This window comes from Gymnogyps californianus, chromosome 1, assembly GCF_018139145.2.
Source record: "Gymnogyps californianus isolate 813 chromosome 1, ASM1813914v2, whole genome shotgun sequence".
NCBI lineage: Eukaryota > Metazoa > Chordata > Aves > Accipitriformes > Cathartidae > Gymnogyps > Gymnogyps californianus.
In genome coordinates this window covers 168,712,116-168,732,253 of record NC_059471.1, presented here as the reverse complement: position 1 = coordinate 168,732,253, position 20,138 = coordinate 168,712,116, and the positions used below count along the sequence as shown (strand labels likewise).

Sequence of the window (20,138 nt, the reverse complement as noted above, 5' to 3'; positions counted from 1 at the left end):
GCAGTCTGACCCAGTCTTGACTCAGTAGCAAGAAAAGCCAATGGTGCAATAGTGCAGGCACACCACCACTTTGAAAGCTCGTCCTGGGTCAAGAAAATACTACTACATTAGTATTGAGGTACCTTGTGACACCCACTAGCTGTACAGTCAGTGATATTGCACTCATGTTAACAGAATTGTGCAATTTTAGCCAAACTTTGGAAAGAAGCAATTATCTCATTGCACATTTTTTATGCCTTAATTAACTACAAAAGTAATGAGATTTTGGTCTGCAATTTAAGAATATTTGCTTCAGGGACAGTGTAAATATGCATACAAAACAGATCTGGACTCACAAATGTGTGACATGTATAACATGCAGCAAAATATTAAGGAATGTCCGATTATACTGACTGTAATAAGGCTTCAAGAAATAAATAAGTAGATGCACAGATGGAAGGCAATTCGGATTTTAAACAGCAGAGTGAAAGTTTCTCTTATCTCTTACCATAGCAGACATAGGAGTATTTGAATCATCATACACTTTATTCAGTGTAAGAAAGGGCACTTTGCTCCCTTTAATGCTGTAATAGGAGTAATTAACCTTGCACTGCATTTGTATGCTAAGCTTGAAACATTTTCAAGCTAGGTAATCAGGCTACATTAGCACAAACTAGCTTCAACAGCCAGTGAAGTCAGTTTGCATTTTTCAGAGTTAATATTTGACAACACTGTAAATCCAAAGACATTGTAATATGGGATTGAAGCAAGAATAACAACTTATTCTGCTGGTTAAGCATTGCATACAGCACATAAAAAATGGATAGAATTTACAAGTGGTAGATTTGTACACCAACACCAAACAAAAACCAACACATTTGATATTTCAAAAGGAGGAGGAGGTTTCCAGTATACATTATAGCTTAGCAGAAGCAAGGTGAAAAGGGAGTACAAGTGTGATAAAATGTTAAGCCTCGTTTTTCAGAACTCTCATAAAAGATTTATTAACAAGGAGTCTTATGCTTATGTCCCATTGCTTTTAATTCTAATAATTCATCTCTAGGATTACAGGAAAGATTGCTTGTGACCATTTAGATAGATAAGCGTAATTAACAGTTACATATAAATATGGCCTAGCCTTCCTTTTTCTATTTAAATAACAACCAATTCTTAGAAGATGACACTTCTGAGTATTTGTTCAGTACAGCTGTTATTTAGGTAGGGCATGAAAAGTTAGTCCCAACAGCTTCATGGGTCAGAGAAACAGCACCCAAGGTTTAAGACTCCAGTCCCATGTACAGTGTACAGTACCTCGGAAGAGCCTTCATTGTTCACTTCCACAGCATTTCCTGGTGTGGCAGATGAATCCGAATCCGAGCTCTGAGACCCACCTCTACCCGGAGTCTGAAACAGAGCGGGGAGAGAAAAATGAGTGTCTACAGACTGTATTTAATAAAGCATGGTACGTATCCTATGCAAAGGCCTCCCTTCTACTTGCTGGAATACAGAAGTATTTTCTCTCCACAACAGTGATGAAGTGAACAAGCTAACAAGCAATTATATAATTTTCAGTGCAACACTTCAACAAACGCTTTTATCCAAGACTCTCCATGCATCAAAGAACAAGCAAACACCAGAAGCAAAGGCCAGGATTTTAAACCACTTCCTCTCGTGAACACTCAACACAAAACAAAGAATTAGGCTAAACTCTGCCCTTGTATCACTCACTCTGATGTTAAATTAGGTCTCTATATCCAATAGGAAAACACTAGAAATTACAATCTAAACAGTTTCAGAAGTAGTAAACTAGTATCATACCACTTTCTTGATAACTTGTCTACAGTCTGAACAAGCCTTTAAATATTTGCAAGACAGAGAACAAAAGAGTGAGGACCCTGCTGATACAATAAGCACACAAGCAGGTACACTGCCTGGATTTGGAAAAAATATAAATAAAGATCAAGCCTGTGGTAAAGTTAAAACATGTTAATCAGTAAGACAACCTATAAAAATAAACTCCTATGAACATGTTGAAAATCAAAACAACAGTACTGATTTGAAACTACAGATTTAGAGAAAATAAGCAAATAAATTTGAACTACTACATGATTCAAAATCTGGATAGATGGATCACAGCTTATAATGCTTATTTAACTATAACTTTGATTTAAATTTGATTTAACTTCTCTTACTCATCTCCAGAACACCACTGCTTGACTGATGGCAGAAGAGTTAGCATTCTCAAAGCAAACATCGATAAAGAAATTATCTTAATACTGATATGCAATCCTAGTTTCAACAAAAAATAGAAGTTCATTATCCATTTCCATGATGACAATTGCAAATGGGGTGAAGTAATGTTACTGCTGTATTTTAGCCCATCTGGAAATACTTGTAGTGTTACAAAGGATTTTCTAATATAATACAGGGGGATTGAAGATACAGAATTTTAAATATATAGATGGAAATCTACAGAGAGAGGGACAGAAGCAGACAAATAGTTTTAGTTTCTAGATCTTGGTGTCTCCAAAATCTTATTTGTTTTAGAATTTTCTTGCTCAAATATATCCTCTTTTTTTTCCAGACAAATCAGCTATATAACCTTTTATAAGATATCTGCAGCATGCATGCTTTTCCATACTTTGAAAATTAAGTACATTTTCCTACTTTGTTTTGTAAAGAATGTTCTGTTTCCAACTTTCATAAAGATAACAGCCTTTTATTACTAATCAAATAAAAAAATATGTAATAAAAAGGTCAAGTTTACTGATTAAGGACTTAATTCCCAGTGAGATACAGTTCAATTTTAGAAAGGCTCCAAAGACTGCCCAAGAAGTGAGGAGGAGTGAAGTAGCAAGCTATCATCGGGGCTGTTGACAGTAAGTGAAGGAAAGGACCATCCCTCCTCATTCCAGCCTTCTCTGGGGGTCATCAGTTAAGTGATCAACATACGCTGGTTTTCCTACTCCCGTGTCTTTTTCATTTTAGCTGTTTTATGTTTCTAAAGAAAGTAAGAACACAATATAGTTTCCTTCTAGTACAGCTTACAAAAGCAATAAGCAAGGTGACGCAAGCTCTCCAAGTTAATAATAGGAGAGGCAAAAAAGGGTGTAAGCAAAGAATATGATGCACATGCAAAGCACCTCAAGGTGAAAGCATTAGTACTTCTCCTCCAGGTCACTGATACAGACAGTAAACACGTCACATCCCAGCATGGATCACAGGTGCACGCTCATCAAGTTTTCCTATGACATCAAACTGGGAGGACCAGTTGATACACTGAAGGTCAGGGCTGCCATTCGGACGGACCTAGATGGGCTGGAGGAATGGGCCAACGGGAACCTCGTGCAATTCAATAGGGACAAATGCGGAGTCCTGTGCCTGGGAAGGAAAACCCCTGGCAGCAACACAGGCCTCTCTGCTGAACAGGACCCAGGGCTTGCATCAGACAGCAAGCCGAACAGGAGCCAGCAGCATGCCCTGGCAGCACAGGGGGCCACCAGCACCCTGGGTTGTATTAATAGGAGCCCAGCCAACTGACCAAGGGAAGTAATCACCCCCCACTGGCCAGCACCCATTAGACCACATTGAGATACTGCATCCAGTTTTGGCTCTCCCAGTCCACGGAGGACACTGATAAACCAGAGTGAGTTCAAGACAGCTGGGGCTGGAGCACCTATGCTGTGGGGAGAGGCTGAGGGAACAGGGCTGGCTCAGCCTGGCGCAGAGACAGCTTTGGGAAGGCCTAACAGCAGCCCCACCACCACCTATGAGGAGGTCATCAAAAAGAGGAGGCCAGGCTGCTCCCAGCAGTGCACAGTGTGAGGACAAGACACAAAAACTGAAACAAGAGAGGTTGCCACTGGACGTAAGGAAAAGCTTCTCCAGCGTGAGGCCCAGCCTGAGGAGCCTTCTCCTGACCTCCGAGCTGGTCCTGCTCGCAGCACGAGCTCAGACTAGAGAGCTCCTGAGCTCCCTTCCCACCCAAATTGTTCTGTGATCTCTGAAGTGCTGCCCTGCGGAAACACATGTCCCGCAAGACAGTTCTGGAACGCAAGTTTAGTAACTCCATTAACGAAGACGTGGATTGTGTGCATTGACAGTCAGAGGAATAGTATCTAAAACAATTGGTAAGGTGTAGCCAAGTTTCTCAGTAAGACAGATAAGTTAGAGTATTGCATCTAATGTTACAAACAGTTTTCTTCGGTTTATATAGTTCAGAAGTTCCTTTCCATGCAATCCATAAACCACAATCATGCAACCCAGAGGCAAGGCTCACTTGTGAATCCATTTTGTGGAAGAACAAAGAATCCGAAGATGATGTATATACACGTCTACATAAGGGAAGATGAAGAGGCCAGGTGTCAAAGCTTTCTTCCATAAAGGAGCTGAACTTTCACCATACAAGAATCAATTTCTTATTGAGAGGAATTTTTAAAAAGGTTTCAGAAATCTGAACGTGATAAAAAGGCTTTTATATGGCAGTCAGCCATGGCGGCTGTTCTGTTCTAGAAAGTCTGAGAACTTGGACCCCTATCTGTCCCAGTGTCTACATCCACAAGTAGAAATGGGATGTTTTGAAATGGAGAAAGTGTCAGCATTAATGGATATGCACGTCTTTACTAACGCTTTACAAGAAATGGAAGCCTTTTGTTCCATTCTTCAGCTTCAAAAACTGAAGAATGTGCCTTCACGTAGCCTTGGGCAGAAATACACAAGAGCAGAGGGAGAACATGAACAAAACTTGATAGCCTGGGCAATGGCAATAAGAGATGGTCCAACGGTCTCTTTAGACAGGCAGCATATACCTCCACTTCTGCAATACCTGATCGTATGCTTTCAGCATACCTAATGAATCATTTCATCCCAAACCAAGTGTGTTAATCTGTGACAACTAACACAATGTTTTCTTCACCTATCGTAACTTCTTATACAATGCTACTGTGCATTGTTAATCGCTCATCACATTTCACCCCAGAGCTGACTGCATTTCGCAATGAGATTTGCATATTAAGTTCTGCTAGTTCTAGCACTACAAATGGGAGATTATTACAACCTCCAGGATGAAAGCTCTTATATTAAAAGTACAGTGTTATTACTACGTGGTTGATTAAAGTATTTGCTTTATGAAACACTTCAGACATGCTATAATCACACCAAAAGGCACCGCATGGCATGTCTTATTATGCACAATATACAAGACAGAAATTATTAAACAGTACCTGGTAAAATCCTTTTAACCTTTCAAAAAACAATGTGCTCTCTTTAAAAGAGAAAGCATAATTCCAAGCCAGATTTAGAAAGCTTAGTACAAATAGGTGGCACTTTCTGGTGAGCGGCATGCACAGGGAAGAAGGGTGGGAAGGAAAGAGGTCATTAAGTAACTTTCAAGATCGGGAGAAACATCCCATAGCATCCATTTGCAAAATAATACAGACTAGCAAGAAAAATTTAATACAAATTTGGAAGGATGTTATGGAAACCAAGACCATAAATGCAATTAACTTATCTTTCAAGGCTGTAATATAATTTAAACATCCTACACCAGCCAAATAAAGAATGGGGGATTAGGAATATTTTTTTAATTGATCATTGCATGATCAAATAGGTTCACACACATGTTTAAGCTAGGCTCCCAGACCACCTTTATATCACGTTCCACCCAAAAAAAAAAAAAAAAAAAAAAAAAAAATCACAACACATTGAACAACTCAGACTTCGTGAACTGAGAAAATACTTAGAATGATGCTCATTGTTTTACTCCCTGGACTACACAAGGGAGCAAAAGAATGACTTATGAATCCCATAGGAAAAGAAAATTTTCACACAGGCTTCTGTATATGTATTTTTACAAAATTAACATTTGACCCTTAAAGTCATACCTGGAGTTTTGCCTAAAGCAAAATTAGTCTCTCACCCAGCGTACTTCTTTCCTAGTTGTCAGAGTTATATTTGTTTACTTTGCAGAGAAGCATATGTTTCTACTACTAGCACTAGAGTTGTAGAAGTAATATGCTAAACTTCATAATGTTGTCCTCTGTGTTTTCTCAAAACTGCAAGCTAATATAAAGAAGCATCATTAACAACAAAAAGGACGACAATGATTGCAGCTTGTTTTCTGAAAAGGAATAGAAAATTATATAATGAATGAGTTGAGCTAACACATTAAAGTGATGGAGTATAAATATGGATCGCTACCGTGTCATTTTTGCATAGTCATTTATCCGTCTATAGCTACACTCCATTCAGTTATGATACTCTTTTCAGCAGCTTTAAATTCAGAATAAATTAAACCTTTGAAAAAATATGTTAAGCCTTGAGAAAGTCTGAACAAATACCGATTTATACAGTTTTCCCAGCACAGATTTAAATACTACAGAAGGGTACTATTGTCCAAACATATTAAGGTCCTGAAGCAACAAACAAGATGCAAGAATGAGAAGACAAGAAGGCCAAAGCCCTTGTTATCAAACAACTCTCAGTGCTAGAAACAGAGTACAGTGCGATACAGAACAGTAATATTGTTTACTTCTAAAGAAGTGTGATACTATTTTATGACTCCGTAAAATCAAAGGACTCCTGACTTCAAAGGGCATCAAACCTTTCTTTCCCATCGTGCCATCAGTTCCACGCAAGCAGACCTTGTGCCCAGGAAGAGGCACACGTGCTCCCTTCAACCCCACAGGGAGGGCACGAGCACAGCTGCAGTTCAGCATCCATCTGAGTAAATATGCTATCTAGCGAGCCCTGCCATTATAAACGTAAAAAGAAAATTATAGGTAAGGCACGAGATGCAATGCATCCCAGACAAGTAAATATCTCTGCTCCTGAGCTTGGAGTAAGAGAAAAGGTAACTGTACTACCCAAGCTACAGAAATGCCCGCAAAGCCCTGTTCTCCACCTAGACCCCAAGATCTCAAGACCAAGACCTCAAGCACTGTTAGAAACAGCAATAGGATCTTACCACCCAAACACAGCACAATTGCTAACACTTGTAGACAGCCAGTTAAACACAAAGAATGAAGACAAAAACTAATGTAAACAGTAGTCACACCAGCCCAACGGATGAGTCCTTCACTACAAAACATGAGCGATGGGAAGAAGGCTCAGAAGAGGGTCAAAGTAATCAGTTTTCCACCAGCTGAAAATAAATGCCTCCTCCTTACAAAAAGTGTTTTTTTCTTTTTTTTCAAGTTTTGGTATCTTGCAAATATAAGAAGTGACCTCTGCTTTAACTGATCAGAGGCAACAGCCACTGTCCCACTAGTAGATGAACAACGGAGAGGGGACACAATGGCTACAAAGGCCCTTCAGAGTTGAGCACAATAAAGAAAAGACAGCTCTCTATGCTGACAAAAATCAAAATATCTGGGCAGGAAAGTTGTGTCTCGGACATTCCACACAGACGTCTTTTGGGAATGACTACCTTTTTCTAGATCAGTACGACGAACAGTGCATGAAACTGAAAAGCAGCAAAAATGAATGAAAGGGGGTTTTACAGTGCAAACGTACAGAACATATGGATCCCTGAGATGTCACATTGAAAACATACATAAAATTTAGAAACAGCTTCCAGGGAAAGGACCTGAAACGAGGACCTAGTTGAAGACAGCATGGAGGTACTAACTTCAAAAACTAAATGAGCAATGTTCAGTAGTAGCAAGTATATAATACTTTCTATTTGGAAAATATGCCATTCAAAGTCACCATGAAGATGCTTTTAAAAACAGAAATTACAACTGTGGAAGAAATAAAAAAAGTGATCAGGGAACAGAAGAAGTATAAAAAACAAACAGCTGATGTTTTAAAACTTCAGGAATGAGAATTTCAAATAAGTGACTAAAACTATAAACAGTATCTTTGTAGCTTTTGTCTTCCTCCTTTGCAGCTTGATGGCCAGCTGAGTTACACACAAAAAAAAAAAAAGGAATGTAACAAAGAATTCCTTTATTTTTTTAAACATACTTTCATAACTCAAGTTATATCACCAGTAACGACTGGCCATCCAGCTAGAAAGGATGGCGCCACCCATAATCAAATAATAAACCCAATACACGTACAAGAAACTACGTCTCAGTGACTGGCAGGTGGGGGTTTTTTGCCACCTACATTAATGATGCACAAGAAAAGGGTCAAGAGGAGGTTCCTTGGTCTTCAAATCACTGCCTCAGAGGTGTGAAAGATTTTAATACTTATGCTCTTTATGAAGAAATCTGACAGCAAGCTAAGGCTCACTTTTAACACCATATTACATCAGAAGTCTTTTTCATACTTTGCCAACCACAGATTGTAAGTCAAAAAGGTATGTATGAGGTTGTGCATGCAATCACTACTTTCATAAAAGGCCTAAAGCCCTTTTAATAAGAGGTAGATTTTTAAAAGCATAGTTATTTGCACCAGTTAAAAGATTAACACCTTTAAAAATCTTGGCACTTCTCTATTTTTTGGGCAGGAAGAAGTCTGCTTCACCTTTGTTGGCAATTAGCTCTGCTGTAATCCTGTAATTTTCAGGAGCCACTGGGGAATAGTTATTTGTTTAAACTTTTCAGAGAAGATGGCTGTTTCTAACACACGAAAACTTTTGCACTACCTTTAGATTTTCATAGGAAGTGTTTAGCTGAACTTATACTTAGGGGCAAATTTCCTTTGGCACCGTATCAAGCTTTTTCCTCTATCATAGAAGCTTTCCTTGACTGCCTGTTATTTCTCAGAATCAATAAACACCCAGTTAAATGCTGCCAATATTTAATTAGGTCTGTACTAAGTTTCCCTGCTTGTTAGCAGGGCTTCCCATCAAAATTCAGGAAGGAAGTTCTTCCCTGTAAACACGAAGCTCCAAATAGACCAAGAGCAATCTTCACCTGCTCAGGGTCTATGACCGAAAAACAATTTGAGGCATGCTTTACGCTGAAAAAGTTGGCGGTATGCATACCGATGTACTTTCTTCCCCTCTGCTAACTCTCATTCTTGTAGCAACGCTTCCTTGCGTGGCAGATAAGGAAAGCATGCCCGCATTTCCTATAAAACACCCTTCCACGGAGGCGTTACACAGACAGCACGCTTCGAAAGAAGCACGAAATCAAACACCGAGGGCAGCTGGTCTCCCCTCTGTCCATGAGCGCCTTCTGCATGACACCGACACCGCTCTCTTGCGGTGCGGGATCTGGAGCGCTGCCTTCCCACTGCCGGCGTGACTCAACCCTTTTCGGTGCATCCTCCAGCCGAGCGCCAGCGCTGAAGGACTCCCCGAGCCCGGAGCCACGCTGACACCTGCCCGCCGCCAGCACCTCCCCGACAGCTTCCACCCGAGTCAACGAGCGAACCGCAAGGCGGCTAGCACCGCCGCGGAGACACGCGAGGATTTCGGAAGGCGAGAAGGGTTTCATGAAGGAGTGTCACAACTCGGCTTTTCAAACCAGGCAGAGCTGCCGGAAAAGCCGGTTCCTAAAATACGGGAGACAGCTGGCCGGTGGCTGCCGGGCTGGCTTTCGGCGTTAGGAGCCTGTTCGCCTGCTGGCCCGTGGCTGCCGGGCTGGCTTTCGGCGTTAGGAGCCTGTTCGCCTGCTGGCCCCCAGGGAAATAACCCCAGGTCCCCGCGGCGGCTCTCCCCAGGCTGGGCTTCCCTTGAACCTGCCCTAAGCGCGGGCGGCCCGCAGCCGCGGCGACGAGCGAAGGCGGCGGGCGGAGACGCGGCCACGCTGCGGGAAGAAGGAGCCACGCCGGGGCAGGGCCGCCCCTCGCCCCACCGACAGGCCCCTCGCCCGGCCGCGGGGGCCCGCCCGCCGCCGGCACCCCCGCCCAGCCCGGGGGACGCCGCCCCCAGCCTGGACGCGGCGCGGGATCGCGGGCCCGGCCCGGCCCGCCCCGTCGGGGCTCGGGCCGTCCCCCGCGGCTGGCGAGGGGGCGGCGGCGGACAAGCCCACGGCCTCCGCGGCCGTCACGGGCCTACCCCCTCCCCTGAGCCGCAGGATGGGACGGGCCGGTGGCTCCGGCCCCGCCGCGGGGGAGCCCGGCCCCGAGCCCGGCCGGCACCAGGAAGCGGCACCTCCCCGCCACGCCACGGCACGGCAGGGCAGGGCAGGGCAGGGCACGCCGCCCTCGCCGCCGCCGCTGCCGCCGGGGCGGGTCTCGCTGCCTTACCCGCTGCAGAATCCGCCTGAACATGGTGGCGGAGCCCGGATGCCGCCGGGCGGCCGCGGCCAGGCCAAGGGGGAAGCCACGGGGCCCCGCGCAGCGCCGCCCCCGCCCCGCAGGAGCCCGGCGCGGCCCGCTCGCCCCGTGACAGCAGCCGCGGCCGGGGAGGCGGGGCAGCCGCCGCGCCGGGGCGGGACCGCGCCGCCCCGCCCCGCCTCGGGGAGGGACGGGCCCGCCGGGGACCGGGCTGCCGCCGCCGCCGGCCGGCCGCGGGGAGCCGGGCAGGGGGGGAAGGAAAAACGGGGGAGAGAGGCCTGAGGGCGCCCGGGCGGAGGGCGCCAGGCCGGCGGGCGCTGCCCCTCGGGACGGGGTGGCTGTGGCGGCGCAGGCGCTGCGCCCCGATCGCCTCCGCGGGGGCCCGGGCCGGGCTCCTTGCCGCCGCGCCGGGCCCAGCACCGCAGCTCTCGGTGCGCCGCCTGCTCTCTGTTTTGTGTCTCTGCCGCCCGGGAGACGTCCCGGCTGCTGAGGGCAGGGGCGGGGGAGAAGGGAGGACGGCGGTGTTCTGCTCCCCGGCCCTCGCCCTCCGTCCGCCCGGCCTGCAGTGCCGGCGCAGCCCGCTGGCTGGGAGGAGGCCGAGCGGGTTCCCAGTCCCCCGGCGGCACGGCCATTCTCCCCTCAGGGGCTGCCCCAGGCGCCTGGCAGCTGCAGGGCCCCCTCGCTACTGTCATTTCTGCCGAATCGGGTCCTGGCCAGGGGAAGGAAGGAAACTGTAGTTTGAACGTGCAGCTGAGGGCTCACTGGGTGAGGCAACGCGCAAACGCGGAGCCGTGTTTATTTTGTTAGTCGTGCGGTGTTGAAAGTACCGAGGAATGCACGTTAAAGGAGTATTGTTGCAGCATACTTGTTTGGATAATTAACTGGAAGTATGGGTAATTAACTGGAAGGAAGCAGTTGCTTCCTTCGAGCCCTGAACTGAAAAGGCGACCTTGTGGCATGACCCACTAGGTATTTTTTAAATATCAGAAAAGAACATTTTGCTCGCACAAACACACACCTACCTTCAAAAAAAAGTACAGCCCAAAACCACCAGTTCAACTGAGAAAGAATCTATATCTGTAGGTGCTGAGGCAAAAATCCACGTGAGATGTGGCAGGAGAGTTGCTGGAATACCAGTAGCCTCTGGAATACGTAATTCAGCATGCTACAGTTCCCTGTTCTATTCTAAAGCTGCAACTTTTACATATTGGATGCAAGACAAAGGCTCATGAGTAAAGAATAAAGCTGTTCAATGACTAATTGTGCCAAGTAGAACAAATATCATAGCAGAGCACCAGTTGTGCTGCAAAGATCGAAAACATTTTTCCACTCAAAAGCTGACATTTCTAAGCATTCTAAAACCGTCAGACTTAGCGTGAGTTACGAGCACATGACCAGAAGGATTCGGCTGCAGCAGCTTAAGGCTTGGGGCACAGTAGCGTTATGTGATTGAACTCGGTTTGCTCCAGCTACAGGGTCCAGTGTGTTTCATGCTAATGTCATTTAGTCCACAGCTGTGGCGGGTTAAGGACGCGCATGCAGTTGGTAATGGCTTCAGCTGATGAGCGGTGATGTCTCTGGTCACATCCATTGCATCATTTTCATTTATGTGTCCATAGTATGAAATGGCTTTGAAATGTGGCAGTTAGGTTTGCTTCTGAATTTTGTACGTGGGATTCATAATGGGAATATGATTGTTTTTGTACAGCTGTACAGTTCTTTAAATATCTAGGCAGGCTGTAGACATTTACTCTAACTCTAATCAAAATTTTTGCAAATTTTACTATCTCACTCCCTTTACCAGGTATTTAAACAAGAGCAAGTAACAGCCTAGACAATGACCTGCTGAAGTGCTCAATTTGCCATACCCAGGTAACTTAAGCAGCCCATCTTTGCAACACATTTTTTACTCTCCTAGGTTAGCAATTCCTGAGTGCTCAGAGGAAGATGATAGAGATTTGAGGACGCTAGTTACAAGTCTTACATCAGAGGAGGATTTTCTTAGACAAGTCTTGCAAGGAAATGCATGATCCTTTATTTGTGTGGATGTTTGTGTGAACATATGCATCTGTCTCCCTGTCCACCCATCATTCCCTCAGTAACTTACGAATCTATCGGCTAATTTCAATCAAACACAACAGAGCCAGATAAGGCTCAAAGATAGTAAGTTCCTACAAATTTAAATAGGCGGCCAGGGAGAGGAGAGAGACCCTGTTGATTCCCACCTGTAAAGGAAAGACTGCAGTGTGACTGCCTTTACTAAATACCAGAAAATGCACATAAAAATTCACCCTTGGGGCAGAGATCGAGAAAAAAAAGATTAAATCAGTCCCATTTCCAGTGGAAGTCCTTGGTTTTAACTATTGTGTGTATGGTAATGCCTGTGAATTCATATCATGTGCTGCCCTAATGTTGAAATCTCAGGCTGTTAGAATATAGGTTATGTCCTCAGGCACGGGAGTTGTAAATTTTCATTTCACCCAACCTCATAAACTCTGTGAGCGGTTTGGTGACAGGAGGGTTAAAAGGTGCCTTTCTGTGGAGTCCATTGGTGGCAGAAACTCTCAGACCACAATCACGGCAAAGACTTCCTCGAATCCAGCTGGAAGCAGGTACTTCATCCTCTAAACAGAAGCCAAAGGCTGAAAGTCTGAACTACATCAACCTCCTGCATACCTGCAGAAGCCAGCATACCTTTATTTCAGTAGAGAACTGAAATCAATCTTTTGACTGTACAAGCAGTATTCAGGATGGCCCAGCATGCACCAGCACCTCTCAGACTTTCCAACAGACAACCACCTTTTTTTTTTTTTAAATGGCTATGCATATAGCCAAATAAAAGCCTCACAGGAATCAGTGCCCATGCAATCTTCTGCCATGACTGAGGGCCACAAGGAACCACCATCACTTGGTACAAAATGGCAGGGAAATAATGTGTGATATGTCCACAGCACATATGCTTGCTTAGACTTGTGGCCTATAAATTTGCAAAGATTCTGGGCTGCTGTCCTACATGTTTTCAGTGTTTATACGGATGATTATTTTCAGTGGTGTTAAGTTCCTGACCTCAAAATCTCTTGGTGACAAGCTCCTTGGGTTCATGAGGTGCTGCACTGGAAAAGTATCCCTTTTTTTCAAGATGTTCCTTTTAAGTATCCTATTTATAAAAGGCATCAGCCTCTGGTTGGTTTTTTTTCCCTAGCTCTTTAACTGTACATTTTTGACTGTCACTATATGCTGCTCAGATTTTCAGCAAGTAGCTTTCAAATTTACCCACATCTTTTTCTGAGGCTCTCTCCTTTCAAGTTAAACTCTATGAAACTCAGTTGAACACACTTTGTTTAAAGGATTTGTATGTTAAAAACCATAATAACTAGCAGGTAAAAGTAATATAATGTTAAAAATCCACATCACAAACCACGGAACAGACAAAGAGAAATGGTAAGATTGAAGAGTATTAAAAAGTTGCCAACCATCTGTCTTCAAAGATTAAAACTTTCCATAAACTCCCCTTTACCTCCTCAGCCAAGCTTCTCCAATCAACCCATGTTTGAGGTATTGGAGAAAACTGGCTTCGACACACAATTTAAATATGAACACACACCTCTCAAACCCCAAGAAATGAAACAACTTACCATATGGAAATTATTGATCAAAAGAAGTATTTTATTTTAAAATACTTCATACAGGCGCAGCAAATTTGTTAGCTCTTGGAAATTGTTTATAATATTCGTACAACAACTGCTGTGCGTATTTATGAAATGACAGCCAAGGAGTCAATACAGAGATTAAGATTATGGCCATCAACTCCTGTTCAGTCCTCAATGATTTAGAAAACCTGCCACCTGGAGTTTGGATTCTAAAATGATGGTAGAGTACATAACATTTCATAAAGAGATTAAGTTAGTAAATTTGTGACTAGAAAAAGAAGCAAGCTATTGTAAGTGCAAAGCTGTAATTCATAAGTAAGTAGTACAGCCTAAGTTACAACATTGCTGAAACCAAGAGAAAACATACATCTGGGATTTTCACATTCCTCCGAGTGGCTTATAAGCATGTATTTCATAGAAAATTAGGGATTTGGGTGTTCCTAAATCAAAGCAGCATTTCATCAAAATGCCTATTAGGAATTGTCATTCAAGAAGAACATGGCTGGACAAATGAAAATTGGTGAAGGAAAAACTACCTTGAAGAAGAATGTTTCAGCTATTGATACTCTTGTCCCTCAAAAATATTTGCAAACAAAATATGCAGAGTGCAGTTTGAATTCATGTTTTCTTCATTTTGCTGAGAAACTACAACTGAAACTTGTCATTCTTGGAGGCAGCACCAATAAGCCTGAAGAGGCCAGCAGCAGAAAACACTTGATAAAAGAGAACTTCTTGCTGAAACTAGTGATGTGTAGAAATAAGTGTTAGATGGTTGGGATGAGACATCAGTGAGACTCACCGTACATCAAGAAAAATTAATTTTAAAAGTGACACATAAAGGCAAAAAGTCAAAAGGGTGGCAAAGATTGGAAACCACAGAAATTCCACATTTTGTTTCAATCTTTGTAGACTTAGGAAGACACAAAGTCATAAAAGCATATGACAAAATTTGGAAGCTTTATGAAGTACAGATTTGGGCACAAATGCATTTTCAACTGAAGGCAGGGCTGCTTAGCAGCACAGATGGGCCACTACCATATAATGGGGGTACATGGACCTTGCCAGACAGTGCTAAGGCAGGCAGCTGCCAGTCCCTCCCTGCCTGCCACCTGTATATATAGGGCACATCTGCTCCACAATAGCCGTAGGAGAACTAAGATATCCAATTAAGAACAGCTAAAAGGCTTCTCAGAGTTCTCAAAATATGAAAATCTGTATTTGTTACTGATCTTACTATTTATGTAGGAATATACTTTAAAATGGACAATGGCTAAGTATCAAAATGACAGCATCTATCTTGCCTTCAAAAGAGTTTGACAGTTCAGACTGAACTCTCAGTATTTCATTATTTACCGTCTGGCTCCCCCTCAGATTTATTAGGGGTAACAAATGTGTTTAGCCTGGAAAAATATTTAGGGTGGTTTTAAACTGGTGTTAGCAAATAAAGATTATCCAGTGGTTTGGGCACTAGTCTAAGACTTAGGAGACTGCATATAATTTTGTACTCAGCCCAAAACTAGTCCTCTGAGTAAGACTCCCCACCTATAAAAAAGGAAATACTGGTACCTCTCTGTTGTGAAAAGAAATGGGAATCTTGTGATGAAAAGCATTCTAGAAGAGTCAAATATTACTACTAATGTAAACTTATTGGCAATCAATTAGGTGGTGATAACCAAATGATTTACGAGCAGTGAAAGAAATGAAGTCTAGTTTCCTATGAAGAACATATCCCACAGCTTTGCCTTTACAGAAACACCATCTTCTGTCTCTCCAAGGCCACTCAGGGCCCCCACCACACAGGAGACAGGGTGTGCTGTGGTCAGTTCAGAGCTGCACAGGAGCTCCTGTACATCAGCTTGGCTCGCTGATCTTTCCAGTAGCGTAAATGTGGATCTTTTACCTCTACCCAGTCATCAATTTTGTCAGAAACCCAAGAAATGTAACTACCTTTGAGACATCTACGCCTGTTGCAGTTTAGACTTAAACTGCCCCATGGGTTCAAAAGGTACGTGGTGGGAAGCAGAGGGGAAGGACGTTGAAAGAGACAAGAGGTCACCTCTGCTTCCCTAAGGAGCTAGGCAAAACCCATAGGGTGGTTTTAGTCTATGTTTGAACTAGTCACCAATCGTTCCTGGACCCATTCCCTTCTCACTACAGAGAAAAACAGCAGCTCTTCAATTCTTCACTCGAGGTACTGAAGAGCTTGGCCAGAGCATCAGTACTTCACCCTCCATGTGTTAGGGTAAGTGTGTTTGCTCAGCTACTTTAGAACCAGGCTGGCTCTGTGATGACGTCTGTAACAAAGAGCTGACGACTGGAGGCCAGCTCCTGTGCTACAGAAAGCCTCTTTCAAGTCAGTGCAATTACTTGCATGAGTAACAAGCGTGTGTACTAATAAAGGTTGCATGGCTAGCATTAACACCAAATCCAAGAGCTCGAAGTCATGACTTCTATCTAGTTACAGAACCTGAACATTGTAGGATTTGCACAGCTCCCCCCAGGTAACCCCAATTAAAGACAGAAATAATAGAATTATCTCCCTTAACAGCAAAAAATTGCTCCAGTGACTGATTTTTTTTCCACCCACCCCAAGACTGAATCACTGTGTGGAGTATGCCATGTAGCTTTGCTGGAGTAGCTGGAGAGACAGGCACTGGAACTAGAGAAAGCCCAGCAGCATGCAAGAGAACTTAAGTTATAAATATGTATGAGTTCATGTAAAAAATAAAACTGATATTAATATAACCAAAATCTGAGATGGAGACGATCTGCCACTGAGTCATGCAGAGCACTCTTTGCCAAATGCTCAGCTAAGAAATTATTCTGCATACAGTTGAAAGCCTGCCACAAAACAAACACTTTCAAATTCCACCCTAAAAAGCTGTGGTGATACCATGGCCATTCTGATCCCGTTACTTCAGAGACATTAGCTCTTGCTGGCAAGTTTCCTAGGCACTTTCCAGTAAATGGCACAGAAAATGGGTAAATAGGAACAAGAAAGGGGATTGGTGGAATTCCACTGCAGAGTAAAATTCAAATATTTTAAAGAACACATTCTTTGGGGTTACTTATCTGCTTACTTTGGTATGTGCTAATATACAGATGTAGCTTCTCTTTCTTTGGGTCTTAGACACAAACTTATTCATCTCCATCAGTCTAGGCACGTTTGAGGCTATTTCAAAGACTTTTCAGCAAAAAGTGCTTAAAATGCCAAATGAAATAAGCAGGGGAGCCCTTAGTTATGCAGGTTGTAGGGGATGCCAGTAGTACTGATCATTTAAATTAATCTTGTTAGGACTCTCTTCGTTACAGTAGAAACATAAGATGGATTTTCAATCTCATGTATGAAGGTATAGTGATAATAGTTATGGGCATTGTTTGGATCACCCTTCTGCATAATTGCAAAAAAGCTGAAGGTCTGTGGGGTTTTTCTTTTTTCCAAACACAAAACTAACCAAATGTAATAACAAGCTTTTTTTTTTTTTTAAATATATGGAGGTCCATACAGCACTGATTCAAACACTGTCCTCTCTCTCTGAAAATTAATGCACTATTTGTTCATGGCTTTGTATATAATCAGATGCAATAAATGTTGGCTTTGTTGGGAGTCACTGTGTACATGCTTTGCATCAGCAATTCAGTTAAATATTTTTAAATGGTCAGAATAGAGGCTGCTAAATAAAGAAGACAAATTTTAACTATAAAAGGAGATTGACAGGCTTTCTTAAAACAGTAAACAAATACTCCTGTAGCTTTACAGTAATCACACAATGCTTAATGGCATCTGTTATTATAAACTTAACCTCTCAAAGTCTTCCAGATTTGTATTTTAATGTTAGAAGTTTACTGAATCTAGCATCCAAAATGCTATTTTTAAGCTGTATAGTATTACACTGCTAAATGCCCGGCTGGCCAGCCCTTGATTTTCTTGCAGTACTAGCCAAACCCGTCTATGTAGCAATTGTAGTAATGATTTAGACATGAGGATGAATCCTGGGTATAAGCAAAGGAGGACTAAAAATCTCTCTCAGTTAAGCATGTTTTTTTAAAGTTAAAATGTTCACACTAATAGAATAATGAGTGGGACCTTTCATTCATCATCTTCCTTTCCTGGTATAGAGCAGGTAAGATTTGTAATTTCATAAAATACTAAAGTTTGCAAACAAAAAAAATGCTAATTTATAAATGGAAAATGAAATGTGTATACCAAAGCCTAGGGCAAACGGGCACTGGGAATTAATGAAGGAAAAAGTAACAAATGCATTTCCTGTGGGATGATGAAATGCTACATGGTTACATGGTTCTCGAGAATCAACCCTTCAACAGCTGAGGCTTCTCTTTCATTAATGCCAGCCACATGCATTACTGGGTCAGCTGACAATACGATTTTAATCTGAATCAAATACATGTGCACCACTGTATTTCTGTATCTTCTGAACTAACAAGAGCATGGGATATAGTGTTAAAGCAGTTTTATACTTTCTGTTGACTGTAAGTTGATTGCAGGCAAAAAAAAACCCCATCAAATCCATTATAAAGCTGGCCAGAAGAAAGTTACTGCTTTAAAACAACGTGAACGCATTCTGTTAGGTAGGATAAGTTTGCACCAGACCTGCAATTTTACTATTTGTGCTGGTAACTTTTCTAATCCACCGTTAAGTACTCTGAAGCCAGATTTACCAAGCCATGTAACCACAGCCTGGCCTCTATACCTGTCTTTTCTTTGATGGTTGTTAGCTGTAATGGTAAGAGCAATGCCAGCGATGCATATGCTCAGAAAATAAGTGTTCACTCCTTATTTCCAGCTTGGCATTATAACGATACTGAAATGGCTCGTCCAAAACTGGATATTATATATTGTAGAAGTCTATAGCATCGGCCATCTCTGTCTCAAAAAGCTTTTGAACCAAATAAGCAAGAAAAAGCATCTTCTAAAGAAAAGATCTTTTTAAGGTTAAAGATTACAAAACCGATTAAAACCATCCAACCTGCAAAATGTCTCAGTAGTGGTTTAACTACTTGGCTAGAATACATGTTTAATGCACCAAAATCTCTTGATGAGTTTGCCAGGAGATTTGGATGAGCAAGATATGGAAAATCAGGTGTACTCTTTGAAGTTGGCATATTTTATTCATATTAGTCATTTCTGATCAAATACAGAGATTTCCCATAGTCAATAATGAAGCCTTTTTTGGTAGGCAATTGGACACTTCTGATTCGTATAAAAATCCTTCCTTTTTAAGCCTTTATAGCGTAATCACAGACCCTGACAGTGTAATTGCAAAAATAGAAGGTTAAAAATGTCATTTGTCTTTAGGAAGGAGGCGAGGGTCATCTACTGCTCCAACACATTTTGTTAGGTAGGATAAGTTTGCACCAGACCTGCAATTTTACTATTTGTGCTGGTAACTTTTCTGATCCACCGTTAAGTACTCTGAAGCCAGATTTACCAATCCATGTAACCACAGCCTGGCCTCTATACCTGTCTTTTCTTCGATGGTTGTTAGCTGTCAGCTGCCCAGCAACATGATGTCCACAGCCAATTTGTACAGGACATTCATTTTATAGCCTGGCCCAAGGCAGAAAAAGAAATGAGCAGGCATTCAGTGTTTCATTTCAAGACATTCAAAGAAATCTCCCAATAGGTGTCGGATATTGAAGGCTGGACTCTTGGCTCCCTTGCAGACAGTGGGAGTTTTACTGCTGACCTCAGTGAGGCATTGAAATCAATATTCCAGTCTACACTAATGAAAGAGAAGAACCATTACACACGGTTCACGACTGGGCAGGGCTTTTCTGGTCATCCTGACTTTTGATTCCCGTTAAGGACTGGGGTCTCTGTAAGGCAGAAACACAGCTTGGGACTCTGTTGACATGGAAAGGCGGAGAACGTGTACATGTACCCGTCAGAGAGGTGTGTTGAGGCCACAGCAGTAGACCTGGTTGACTGTGGGAACCAGAGTGAATCCCCCGGCTGCACAATGCAAGGGCCCCGCTCTGGCATCTCACAAGGAGACCTGTGCCTGCCTATAAACATACATGGGATCTAGGAGGAAAAAAAAAATGCATTAAGAGTCACAATCTTATATTTTAAATATTGGGATACTAGATATGGAGCTATCTCAGTCTCACTGGGGGTTTGCAAGGAAGGGCCCTGAAACAGAAAGGGGTTTTGTGAAGTGGTGGGCAATTAGTTGTAATAAGTAATTTACTGAAGTGATCCAAGAGTCTTATGTTTATAAAGGACCCATTGACGTTTAAGTACTATTTTTATGAATGTAACAAACAGTAAATATTAAATGGTACTCTCAGATCTGAGCAGAAATTGATGCTGAATGA

General features: G+C 42.8%; 1 protein-coding gene across 2 annotated transcripts in view; it reads right to left on the bottom strand.

Moving 5' to 3' along the window:
* The window catches only part of EEA1 (early endosome antigen 1), a 78,795-nt gene extending 68,633 nt beyond the window's left edge, over window positions 1-10,162 (bottom strand). For both annotated transcript variants that reach the window (XM_050908909.1, XM_050908992.1), the window contains exons 1-2: window positions 10,120-10,162; window positions 1,291-1,383 (exon numbers count right to left, since the gene is read on the bottom strand). In XM_050908909.1, the coding sequence (XP_050764866.1) occupies window positions 1,291-1,383; window positions 10,120-10,143 (117 nt within the window). In that variant the 5' untranslated portion in view covers window positions 10,144-10,162. The remainder of the gene's footprint in view (window positions 1-1,290; window positions 1,384-10,119) is intronic.
* Window positions 10,163-20,138: the final 9,976 nt, after the last annotated feature.